At 40.0% G+C, this 13782-nt stretch overlaps 1 protein-coding gene across 1 annotated transcript in view; it reads left to right on the forward strand.

Annotated features, from left to right (window-relative positions):
* The window catches only part of psmd1.L (proteasome 26S subunit, non-ATPase 1 L homeolog), a 70766-nt gene that overhangs the window by 3937 nt on the left and 53047 nt on the right, over positions 1-13782 (forward strand). Inside the window, exons 4-13 of the mRNA NM_001092985.1 lie at positions 1485-1654; positions 2116-2321; positions 2408-2551; positions 2721-2947; positions 7443-7503; positions 8330-8458; positions 8567-8655; positions 8742-8820; positions 9571-9744; positions 10130-10241. Coding sequence (NP_001086454.1) covers positions 1485-1654; positions 2116-2321; positions 2408-2551; positions 2721-2947; positions 7443-7503; positions 8330-8458; positions 8567-8655; positions 8742-8820; positions 9571-9744; positions 10130-10241 — 1391 coding nt within the window. The remainder of the gene's footprint in view (positions 1-1484; positions 1655-2115; positions 2322-2407; positions 2552-2720; positions 2948-7442; positions 7504-8329; positions 8459-8566; positions 8656-8741; positions 8821-9570; positions 9745-10129; positions 10242-13782) is intronic.

Here is a 13782-nt window from a genome sequence, read left to right on the forward strand (position 1 = left end):
TTCTCAAAAGAGCAAACAGGTTTTTTTGTATTTAATTTTGAATTCTGACATGGGGCTAGTCATATTGACAATTTACCACTGCCCCAAGTTATGTGACTTGTGCTCTGATAAACTTCAGTCACTCTAATGCTGTTCTACAAGCTGGAGTGATATAACCCCCTCCCTTTCCCACCCAGCAGCCTAACAACGGAACAATGGAAAGGTAACCAGATAGATAACAGCTGCCTGGTAGATCTAAGAACAGCACTCAATAGTAAAATCCAAGTCCCACTGCGACACATTCAGTTACATTGAGTAGGAGAAACTACAGCCTGCCAGAAATCAGTTCCATCTTAAAGGGCTGGCTCTTTCTGAAAGCACACGACCAGGCAAAATGACCTGAAATGGCTGCCTACACTCCAATATTACAATTAAAAAAAATAAACTTGCTGGTTCAGGAATTCAGTTTTATATTGTAGAGTGAATTATTTGCATTCTTAACAGTGTAATTTAGAAATAAAAACTACTGCATAAAACTCACCCCTTTAACTAAACTTCTTCACCTTAGACCAGCCTATATGAAACTGTGTGGCCCTGAGTGTTCTCAGTATAATCTTTTCTCTATATGCTGGTCAGTCTTAAAAAGAAGCTATTTTGTTGGCATTGTGGGTTAATGGTTTTATAGTTTGATAATACAGTTCATGTGCAAATGGCCATTCTTTAGTATGTATCTCTCCAATCAAACCTTGTTGTGAAAGCACTAGCACTGATCAGCTCATGCAGAAAAGCAGGCTGACTTAATCCTCTTATCATAACCCAATTGCAAGGTCAGAGGGACCAGAAATGCATCAGATTCCCATCAGTATACCATTTCACCTATCAGTGTGATCAGTTGTAAAAGATTCCAGCACATTTGTTAGGTAGATTCAGTTGAACTATGTCCTGCTGTATCACTTTCATCATTTTATTTTTTTATTAGTATTGAACATTTTTCCATTTGAAACTCCTGCTTTAAAATGCCTAGAGTGCATCAACATTAGTCTGTGGCTGCGGTCTTTGCATCTCAACTTTTGTGGTAGAAAATGTATATTTCTGTTTTTCAATTTTTTTAAAACTTTATCATTACCCATCACTAGAAAACATATAAAGTTTTGTGTACTACAGTGTAGGATCCGTTATCCGGAACCCCAGCATCCAGAAAGCTCCGAATTACAGGGTGACTGTTTACCATAAACTCAATTTTATCCAATTAATTCAAATTTTTAAAAATTATTTCCCTTTTCTGAATCCTCAGTGAATCCTCAGTGGAAGCAAAACCAGCCAATTTGGGTTATTTAATGTATATATGGTTTTCTAGTAGACTTAAGGTATGACTATATAAATTATGGAAAGATCCGTTGTCCTGAAAACCCTGAGCATTCTGTATAACAGGTCCCATACCTGTATTATGATTCCTACAGTAAGTGGAAGCAGTGAAATGATGTTGGTTTTTCTCTTATCTCCAGTGAAGTACTGTATGAAGATGAAAATTTCAGAAGCAGGCAGTTTGCTGCTCTTGTGGCATCTAAAGTTTTTTATCATCTTGGGGCGTTTGAAGAGTCCCTGAACTATGCTCTTGGTGCTGGGGATTTATTCAATGTAAATGACAACTCGGAATATGTTGAAACAATTATTGGTAAGTAGAATTGATCGATTGAGCCAGAACAAATATTTGTACTGGAACATTTTAATATTTTTTTCTTTGTGTAGAACTATTGAACCCATAAATTGGATGTATATTTCACTCTTAAACAGAGCAGAGGCATTTTTTAATATTAGCTCAATCAGCTGGGCTTATGATGAAAGGTATATAAGCCCCTCTGTGATGGGAAAAAACTTTACTTTTACAAAAACATTTAAAGATAGTAATGTGTATTGGAAAGTAGCTTTCTGGTGGAGATGTCTTTTAAAGGAAATAAGACTTATGACTTTTGGTTTTCTTAGATCTTTTTTTTTTTTGTTATAGTTAGTGGAACAAAAAGAGTTTGATACTATTATTTCTACCTAATCATACTTTTTATCCTCATTATCAATAAATAGGATTATATTGCAATGTTAGATGTCTCTTAAGAAACACATGACTTTTCCTCCGTGCAGCTAAATGCATTGACCACTACACCAAACAATGTGTGGAAAATGCAGAACTGCCTGAAGGTGAGAAGAAACCAATAGATGGTCGACTAGAAGGGATTGTCAACAAGATGTTTCAGCGCTGCCTGGATGATCATAAGTTTAAGCAAGCCATTGGTATTGCACTGGAGACACGCAGGCTAGATGTATTCCAGAAGACCATTTTAGAATCGGTAAGCTCTAGGACAACATTTAAGGCTTTACATTCTCTGAAATATCTCAGTTCAGTGTTTGCATTGTTGTCTACTTCCTGTTTCAGAATGATGTCCCTGGAATGCTGGCATACAGCCTCAAAGTATGCATGTCCCTCATGCAGAACAAGCAGTTCAGGAATCAAGTACTTAGAGTTCTGGTCAAAATCTACATGAACCTGGAAAAGCCAGACTTCATTAATGTGTGCCAGGTAACTACTGAAGCGGTTTAACTTTTTTATTTTTACTCTGTTCTCCTGCAAGAGTACTACAAATATTTGCATAAAACATAGCTTTGTCTGTTTGACTAGACATTCCAACATCCATTAACTGTATCTAATGCACTCATACATTGCTTATTGTCCTCTTTGCTCCCTGCAGTGCCTTATTTTCCTAGATGACCCACAGGCAGTAAGTGATATTCTGGAAAAGCTGGTGAGAGAAGACAATCTTCTCATGGTGTATCAGATCTGTTTTGACTTGTATGAGAGTGCCAGTCAGCAGTTCCTCTCTTCAGTTATACAGAATCTGCGTACAGTTGGAGCCCCCATTCCATCTGTACCAGGCTCCACCAATACTGGCACTGTTCCAGGGGCTTCAGCAGACAGGTATGTAATCCTGGTTGTAGTTTAAGAGCATGCTGTAAGAGTGAAAGCTGTTTGATGCTTCGCATCACAGTTTAAAGTTAAGAAACTCTAGATCAGGATAAATACAGCAGGTATCTGTTGAATACAGATATTGGGAACAATGGGGGTGTGTGGCCTACAGTATGATGTGAACAGACGTGTAGCCACAAGCTCCTCTCTCTGGGCCGAGATAATTCTCATTCTAGACCGATTACAGTCGACCAAAACGGCTTTAGAAGCTCTGGATTGGCAGCAACTACCCCAGAGGGGACTAATGGGGCAGCTAAAAGCTCAAAAGAGAACCACGATGATGGCCAACAGGCTAGAAAAATATGCCTGCGAAGACCAGCAAGATGGCGGACGGGCCTCATCCAGCATCTCTCCCTCTCACGGAGCACCGGAGCAGACGCTGCAAGAAATCAAAGAGACTAAAGATACAAGCCTCATCAGTACCAAGACGAACACAATTAAGCTCAACCTCTCTATCATCTGTCATCAACCTGCGCTTTGTGGGATTCCCTGAAAAAGCTGAAGGGGATAAGCTAGAGCAATTTATTGAGCAGTGGCTGGCAGAAATGTTGGATCGCGCAAAGCTGTCCTCTACCTTCACAGTGGAAAGGGCCCATAGGATTCCAACCAGGCCTGCACTGGAGCTCCGCGGAGGCCTTTTATTGCCAGGCTGCTGAATGCACTGACATGGATTCCTTTCTGTCCATGGCACGCACCCGGGATACACTACACCAGGCGGCTGTGATCTCCACCTATACAGATTACTCTGCGGAAGTGCAGCAACAGCGCTCCAAGTTCATTGAGGTTAAGAAACAGCTGAGAGTGGCCAAGATGATCTACACCATGCTTTATCCTGCACACCTGAGGATCACCCTAAATGGGGCAACGCAGTTCTATACAGTGCCACAAGACGCATCGAGATAGCCTGACTCCCAGAATGTCCCAGCACAGCAATAAAAGCGCGACCGGTGACTCGTAAGAGTTAAGGCAACCGCATGATGAGCCAGGTAACCCAGTCGCCACTTCAAAATAACACTTTATTTAGTTTTTTATGTTCCACCATGCTTCTTGTATCGTTGGGGTGGCCGACTCATAGTTATGGGCCAGAGAGAGGGGTCATTGTAAAAGGCTCTAGCACAGACTTATTTGTTCACGGCCTGTTTTGTGCCTGGGCTAACTGCCACCACCAGACACTTAATTAAGGGATGAATTCTGCCCCAAGTTGGGGAAGGGGTGTAAAGGGAGGCTATGTTTTGTCGGGACTGTAATGTTTATGTCTTTTAACACTGCTGAAGAGAAAGTTGCAAATTGGTAATCTGTCCATTGTACACAAATTATGTAAAATGGGAGAACGTAAGAGGCCTCAATTGCCCAATAAAGAGGCGACTAGTACTTGATTATCGTAAAAGAAAAAATCTGGAAATTGCATTCTTACAGGAAACCCACCTAACTGGGGAAAGTCATGGCTCTCAAAAAAAACCTTGGGTGGGGTGGGCATACCACACAGCACACACAAATTATTCCTCTGGTGTTAAGATTCTCATACGCAAAGCAATACCGTTTGTGTTAGGCACAATTAAGACAGGTACTATAGGAAGGTATATATTTGTGCAGTTATATAAATAATATGGAGTTAATCCTGGAGAGTGTCTATATCCCCCCCCCCCTTTCAAGAGTGACTGCATATTTGCGTTGGCACAGTTTATGTCCCAATATCCCCCTGCTAGCACTGTGGCCATGGGGGACTTTAACACGCTGTTAAACGCAGAACTGGATAAGTTGGTCAGGGAGGATCAGCGTGTGATACACAGAAATAATGAGCTGCAGCAGCTATTAGATGGCCTAGGACTGGTTGAAATCTGGAGGTCCCTCTATCCAAGCACCAGGCATTACTCCTGCTTCTCGCAATAACACTCTTCCTTATCGAGGATAGACCATGCTTTGGCTGTTAACCCAATCCTGCCATTAGTTAAAGCGGTGCAGTATCTGCCCAGAGGGATCTCCAATCACTCCCCCCTAGAACTATTGCTTCAATTAGACTGCAAAAAGCAAACACCAAGACGGTCCCTGAACCCAGTGTGGCTCAAAATTCTTGATAATGAGGCCTCACTAGAATCCTCTATTAAAGAATTCTTTAAACTGAATAGTGGCTTGGCTGACGCGCTCACAGTTTGGGATGCCTTTAAGGCGTACCTTAGAGGGCAGGTGGCAGCTTAGATATCTGCTTTTAAAAAGCAAAGCTACATGGGACAAAAAAATTCATAAAATGCGGTAATAGCAGCTGAATCTCTGGTGACCCAATGCCCAAAAGCCTCCCAACCCTATATAAGCTTTGGAAGGCATTGACTCCTTCATCTAACTTTCCTTGGGATGTTCTATTTGGGACAACTGAACAACACCTAAATCTATCCTTCACATGCAAAGGTGGGCCTTGGATAAGGTCCATGTGTTAATAGTCTATAGTCACCATGATCCTCAAACGCCACTCTGGAACAATGCAAGGTTTCCTCACATGCCCACATAATACCTCCTAAATGCTGGCTCAAAAATGGGGTACAAGCTATTGCAGACATATGGGTGGATGAATCACCTAAACCCTTTGTGGAACTAAAAGCCCAGCACAAATTAACTAATACACAATGGCAAGTATACCAGCAACTACGGTCAGCCTTGGTCAGACAAAATAAACTGCATCCAATCAGACTGAATGTCTCTCCAATGGTGACAATCCTCCAGAGGGAAAATCCAAAAGTAACGTGTACAGAAAGTTGCATAGTGTTCTAAGTGGTAATAAACCAGTTAAAAACAGGCAGGCATGGGAAAGAGACCTAACGTATGTAACAGACAGCCAATGGAAAGAAGCCATGAAAGCCCGATTGTATGTATCATGTAATGATAACAACAGATTGCTACAATAAGTACATGCTACATAGAGCATACCTCACAAGGAGCAAACCTAGCAAGATGTATCCTAATGTTTCTAATGTATGCTTAAGGTGTGGGGAGCAACATGCCAATTTCTTGCATACTTTGTGGCAGTGCCCCTTGGTACAACAGTACTGGGCTGGGGTCCTGTAGCACCTATGAAAGATAATTGATTCTATGCTTTCAGATAGCCCTGATCTGTGCCTCCTGGGAATTGGGACTAGGGAGTGTGCTCCGGTAGAATACAGGCAGTTTATATCTAAGGCCCTGTTTCATGCCAGGCGTCAGATAACGTTGAACTGGAAAAGCAGTTCCCCTCCAACCATAATCTCTTGGTACCAAGCTGTCGCCTCCATGAGTAATAAAGAAAAAATTATATTAACTAGAAAAGGGCAACTCCAGGACACATGGGAAATCTGTCAGAAATGGTTAGATACAACGCTTGTGTATTAAAAACACAGGTGATACAGGCAATTTGCCACAAAGGGTTAGTCTGCTACCAATGATTCTCAATGTATTACAAGAAATGAACTTATTGATATGTCTCAAGTATTTTGTAACACCTGTGTACTTTCTGATATATCACTGTTTGTACATTGTTTATCAATAAACTTGACTTGAGCAAAAAGAAAAAAAACAAACAAACAATGGGAACAATGAAAATGGCTGGCACAGAATTATATTGATTATCACCAGTCACAAGTGCCAAAACTGCTTGTCTTTTTTTGACTCCACTGACAGATAAGTTTATTTACACACTTTAACCACATGACAGAATGACAACATTAATATATATAGATATTTGATTTTTGTTGTTTTTTTTTTTTTATTTTTTAGTACAGGTACATTTTTATTTTAGTAAATATTGAACACACTGTTTTGGTATTAAAGGAGAACTAAACCCTAAAAAAGAAATGTGGCTAAAATGCCATATTTTATATATACTGAACTTATTGCACCAGCCTAAAGTTTCAGCATCTCAATAACAGCAATGATCCAGGACTTCAAACTTGTCACAGGGGGTCACCAAAGTGTCTGTGACACTCACATGCTCAGTGGGGTCATAGCAAATTATCCAGCAGAAAATGAGATTGGCCTGTAATAGAAGCTGATGCTGCAGGGCTGATTATTAAACTCTGATGCTAACTGCACTGGTTTTTGTACTGCCATGTAGTAATTGTCTGAATTAATAACTTGCATATCAGCCTTGTATTGTGACATTTATATCGTATATGTACTGTATATTGTGAGTGGGTTCCTAAGCTCAGTAAGTGACAGCAGCACAGAGCATGTGCAGTGAATCAGCAGAAAAGAAGATGGGGAGCTACTGGGGTATCTTTGGAGACACAGATCTTCCCTTCTAAAGGGATGTGGTTGTCTTGAGTTGGTACAGAAGCCCAAAACATAATGTGCAACATATCTAGGCTCTTTCTTTAGTTAGGCTTTAGCTCTCCTTTAGCATGATTATGCAAATAATCTCACATCTGTGTAGTCTACTTTTCTTCTGCTTTCCAATTTCTTTTTCTTTTAACCAATTTTGCAGCGAAACTATGGAATCGGAGGATCAGGCTAGCATCACCGTAGGAAGCAATGCGGCAGAATCAGTGAGTTCCAAGTTGCTAATAATGATGTAGCAGAGAGCTCAGTGACTAATACATATTACACTTTATTTCCAACAATTTCTGTAGTGTTTTACAAAGGTTATAAAGAATTCACAGTAGTCCCTGTCTCAGTGTATCTTACAGTCAAACATGGTTATGTAATAAAAAGTCTTATTAATAAACATTAATTAAACATAAGCCCACATCTAGTAAACCATAGCAACAAATCAGATGTTTGTTTTAAACAGCTGGCCAGTAAATGCTACCTTCTGATTGGTTACTAGACCGTTAAAAAACTTAAAGCTATTTATTAGCTAATCTCCATAGTTCCTATCACACAAAGAGTAGTCAGTTTTATTAAGAGCAAATTAATATTGTGGTGTTACTACAACAAATGTAATCCACTGTCTAACCAGTTGGCAGGACATGCTTATTAGCGTTGTGAAATGTCTGTCTTATGATTTCAGTTATCCAGGTGTTCAAATGTAGAGTTAAGAAATAGACATAGTCAGTACTGAATAATCGAATCCTAGATTTATGCTTCTAAAATAAGCTATATTCAGAAAACAAACATCCATGAGTGAAGCTAATATTCAATCCCTATGTACGTGGTGCTTTATTTAGTACTGCTGCTACTTGTAGAAGACATATACGCTTGTATAATAATATCTGCAAATGGCACTCGCACAAATCAGCAATGAGCAATCATGAAGTTTTAGTTGAGACCTCAGCATGCGATCATTGTAAAGCTTTATTTGAGACAAGTGGAGATATTTATTGCTGTATGTAGAGACTAAAACTCTTGTTTGATTCGTGTAACATTTTTTAGAACCCTGAACCAAAAGATCAGATCTCCAAGATGGTAAAGATCCTCAGTGGTGAGATGGCCATAGAACTACACTTGCAATTTTTGATACGGAACAATAATACAGACTTAATGATCTTAAAAAACACTAAGGTAATAAACTACCTCCTTGCGCCAGTTTAGCTCAAAGCACAACAATATGCTGCTGTTTGTGAAGGTTTTGCTGTAACTTATGGTTTCATATAATTTTTCTTTCTTTAGGATGCTGTAAGAAATTCTGTGTGTCACACAGCAACTGTTATAGCAAATTCATTCATGCACTGTGGCACTACCAGTGATCAGTTCCTCAGGTAAGATTACCACCTTACAGAAATCATATGCTTCCATGATAGTTTCTCTTGATTTTAACGTAATTATCTTTTTATTCTATCCTCAGAGATAATTTGGAATGGTTAGCCAGAGCCACAAACTGGGCAAAGTTCACAGCAACAGCCAGTTTAGGTGTCATTCATAAGGTGAGTTATGGCAAAGATTGTGTTATCTATAAAAGAAACAAATTGTATACATGTCTTTTATCCCTCAAGAACTATTAAATATTATGATTACTCCTTGAGTGATCTGCATTGATCTAAATTTGGTGCTCCATGGTGCTCCCAAACATCTGGGAAAACAAAGCTTAGTGGGCTGCATTACTTGCATTAATTTAAGTAAATGATTAAGCAGGTTAATGTTAGCTAAATTGATTTTCCCTTAAACTTTACATATATCTTTGGCCACCCTTTAGTCAAGGACTCCTTTTGTGCTGTGTGGGTGCATGGCACCCATATATGACTTGGAAACAAAAACAAAATACAAAAGGATGCAACTTTTTCTTCTATATTGGAATATTACCTCTGCCTAATTTGTATGCTGTTAATTGGCTTATTTGAAGCCCTGTCAGTGTGTCGTAATTCAAAGGAGTTTGATGTCTTCTCTTTGCTGATTAGTTTTCCAAATCAAGAGCGTTGGAACTAGGCCCTGACTGACTTACATTTTAGACTTGTTGCACCTCTTATATTACATGCATTTATTATTTGCTTAGTCCGTCCCACTGTGTCAGTGTATATAATTTCCCACTGACCTTGTGTGGCATTTGATTATGATGAAATGAAGCCAGTGGGGAGGGGGTTAATTAAGGTAACTGCATGGATTTAGCTATCTGAAATAAAATAGATTATACATGTATTCAGCTTGACCTTTTCTGATATTTTACATTTGTTTCTTAGGGTCACGAAAAAGAGGCTCTTCAGCTAATGGCAACTTATTTACCTAAAGACACCTCACCGGGATCTGCATACCAGGAGGGAGGAGGACTCTATGCTCTTGGACTCATTCATGCCAACCATGGAGGTGACATCATAGACTACCTTCTGAACCAGCTTAAGAATGCCAGCAATGATGTGAGGATTTTCTTAAAAATGTTATATTTTTCTAGTACTAACAAACATTTTTAATTATTTGGTTAGCACTCTTATTTGCCTTACATACTGCTGCTAATACATGTATAAACTCTGCAGTCTGGTATACTTTCTAATCTGAAACTCACAGCTTCCTCTACATGAATGTTTTAGATTTAGTTTCAGCACTTTAAGTTACTAATAATAAACTAGAAGTTATTTTGTTTCCACTGGTAAAAAAAAAGGCTACATCTTTTTTACAAACATATTTTGAAATAATGTAACTTTCCCCCCAATGCTTTTCCAATTGGGTAAATATTATGCATTGTTTATGATGATGTATATTTTGGATAATTTTGTGCCTCTTTTTTCTTTCTTGTTTTTTTAGATTGTGAGGCATGGTGGTTGTCTGGGGCTTGGTTTGGCAGCCCTGGGGACTGCACGACAAGATGTGTACGACCTTCTGAAAACTAACTTGTATCAGGATGATGCGGTTACTGGTGAGGATAATATAAATTACATATATTTTTATTTGGTTATTGTTTGAAATAACTGGTTGGTGCTGTTTGAGAAATTATGCCAAACAAGCTGAAAGAAGGATGGTAAGTTAGAGTAGCTAGCTATAAATATAAAATAGGATCTGTAAGGCAAGCAGTCACTTTTTTCAAACTGGTTCTTACACTATATTTGTGTATTCTAAATACTGGGATGTTACAGTGGCTAAAATGCCTCCCCTTTTGGTGACTTCGATTTATCCGACTGAGGCTAGATTCTTAAGTACCCTCATTACAGAAGCACCCCTGATCTAATAGTGATTCCCTATACCTGCTATTCAACAGAACAACTGTATTTAATATCAACACTTCAAATACTGCAGCTTATGGAATGTTCAAAAGTGCACTTCCGGAAAGGAAAGCTACTGCAGCAATATAGTTCTCTCCGAGGATACTATTTTGTTAGAGCAGGGCTTATTGGGCTTCCAGCCAGAGGTCTTCTGTGTGTCTTGAGCCAGCAGAGGTTCCTGACTCTGTAGTTTATCTTTCCCTGCTACACCAAAACTTTCAGCCCTAGATGCTTTAAATCTGGTCGGAGTACACCTTAGAAAATAAAGAGGCAAGGAAGACTGAGCAGAGATCAGGACTGACAGGAGACAGGAAATGATCCAACAAAAAAACTTTGTTTGAAACAAAAATATTGAGAGATGAGGTAAAATAAGAAGGGACAACATGACAGGGTCAAATAAAAACAGTGCTAGAGAGGCCAGAAGGTTTGGTCAAATGTTGGACACAGATGGTGGTGTACATTACCTTCAAGGGAGTGGTTTGACTGCGTGGTATGCAATAAAGGAAATTTGGAGTGCGGGTCTATGTGAAGATTTATTTATATATAGCAAAAGGAGTACTGGCACTCACGATAAAGCAGTCACTAGTGCCTGGGTGCAATTCTCAGTCTAAATGCAGAACAGTCTTGGAATGAAGCAGCACTCGCAGGTCTTATGGTGAAAATAAGGTAATTTTATTGTGGGCGCAACAGTTAGCGCGACTAACGTTTCAGCTGGAACCACAGCCTTTGTTAAAGTGCAACGGTTAATGCAAACACCATCTTAAAGGGGAAGGAAACCTAGTCGGCGCGATACTGACACGTTCCTATAAAAATCATAGGAACGTGTCACTATAAAGTAAATGCTGCTGCACATGGTATATTTCCCCTCAAAGCCCCCCTGCAAAGCCTCCCCAGCCCCCACAAACCCTCACTCACCCGACCCTCCAACACTGCTAAAAGATCTTCTCAACCGGTTCATTGAAGCTGGGCTGGGGGCGGAGCAATCCTTCCATAGGCTGATTACAAATCAAAACAGGACTTCAGCCTATGGAAGGATCACTCCGCCCCCAGCCCTGCGTCACTGAAGCAAGACAGAAGATCAGTTAGCTGTGTCAGCCGGTCTGCTGCACACAGGTGCCCAAGGCTGATGGCAGCTTTGCGCAGGAACTATTCTGTGCAGCATTTACTTCATACTGACCCATTCCTATGATTATTATAGGAACGTGTCAGTATTGCTTTAAAACACAATTTACATAATGTAACAAATAAGTTACCATCGCATTATCAGGAGCTGGCATGTATAAGGAAAAATATAAAATACAAACAGAAAGTGGAAAGTAAGATACAAAAGTAACCAGTAGAGAATGTTGAGCCACTTTCTGTACAGGAATAAATATTCAGCAGTCCATGTGAGGTAGCTGCTGTAGGACTGGTGGATGCAGTAATCAAATACCAACCGTTGCTAAAAATGTAAGAATACCGAAGAGTTTCGGTATCGGCAAGTGCTGTAAACATACTGCCGGCATAATTTAGTGTGCATACTGCATTCGCCTGCTCGGGTCGACTGTAGCCTCTTCGGATATAGTAAACAATATTAATCACTCACAGACCATTGGTGGTGTACATTACCTTCAAGGGAGTGGTTCAACTGCGTGATGATGGAACGCCTTCTTCGACTGACCAACGAGTCGTTGCTGAAGTTACCCCATGGTCGGTTAAATAATGAGCAGCTATGCAGGGCTGCAAAAGCTTAAAGGGATGCTGTCACGGGAAAAAACATTTTATTCAAAATGAATCACTTAATAGTGCTGCTCCAGCAGAATTCTGCACTGAAATCCATTTCTCAAAAGAGCAAACAGATTTTTTTTATATTCAATTTTGAAATCTGACATGGGGCTCGACATATTTTCAATTTCCCAGCTGCCCCAAGTCATGTGACTTGTGCTCTGATAAACTTCAATCACTCTTTACTGCTGTACTGCAAGTTGGAGTGATGTCACCCCCTCCCTTTTCCCCCCCCCAGCAGCCAAACAAAAGAAAAATGGGAAGGTAACCAGATAACAGCTCCCTAACACAAGATAACAGCTGCCTGGTAGATCTGAGAACAACACTCAATAGTAAAAACCCATGTCTCACTGAGACACATTCAGGTACATTGAGAAGGAAAAACAACAGCCTGCCAGAAAGCATTTCTCTCCTAAAGTGCAGGCACAAGTCACATGACCTGGGGCAGCTGGGAAATTGACAAAATGTCTAGCCCCATGTCAGATTTCAAAACGGAATATAAAAAAATCTGTTTGCTCTTTTGAGAAATGGATTTCAGTGCAGAATTCTGCTGGAGTAGCACTATTAACTGATGCGTTTTGAAAAAAACATGTTTTCTGATGACAGGATCCCTTTAATAAAACTATACGTGTACACCAAGCACTAAAGCAATAAATGGTGATTAAGACACCAGTTCATTGAGTACATGAGGGCTGAGTCTATGAATCCAACTTAATTCGAGTTGTAACAACATCTTCTTTCTGTTGCCCCCTTTGTATAGGGGGGGCAATGTAATCAATCAGCATACACTTCAAACTTGCCAATGTATGTTTGTGTAAGAGAATGGAGAGATACGGGTGCTTCTGTTTTGCCGGTATCCAAAGTGGATCTGATGGTTGATCTGTGGTTAGCCATATGTTCTCGAAACGTCGTTATAGTCTTACCCACATAAAAGAGGCCACATGGGCACTAATGAAATAAATGGTAAACTTGGACATGCAAGTCAATCTGTGGTTGATATGCATCAGATCCGCAAATGATAATGGATAACCGGCAAAGCAGACGCACCCGTAGCACTCCACTTTCTTACACATAGGCGTACATTGACAAGTTTAGAGTGTATGCTGATTGATCACACCCCCCCCCAAAAGGGGGTCTCAACAGAGAGAAGATGTTGTTACAGCTTGAATTACGTTAAATTCATAGACTTAACATACTCAGCCCTTATGGACTCAATGAACTGGTGTCCTATTCACCGTTTATTTTGAAATAATACTGTTCTGCCTCCCATACTTAATTCTGATCCCAAGAGCTATTTTTACAGTGCATGGTTTATGTTCTCATTTACAGTATTAATGACCACTTATGCTTTAGCGCTTGGTGTACATGTATAGTTTTATTGAGCTTTTGCAGCCCTGCATACCACCATGGGGTAACTTCAGGAACGGCTCATAG

The sequence above is a fragment of the Xenopus laevis genome, chromosome 5L (assembly GCF_017654675.1).
Source record: "Xenopus laevis strain J_2021 chromosome 5L, Xenopus_laevis_v10.1, whole genome shotgun sequence".
Taxonomy (NCBI): domain Eukaryota; kingdom Metazoa; phylum Chordata; class Amphibia; order Anura; family Pipidae; genus Xenopus; species Xenopus laevis.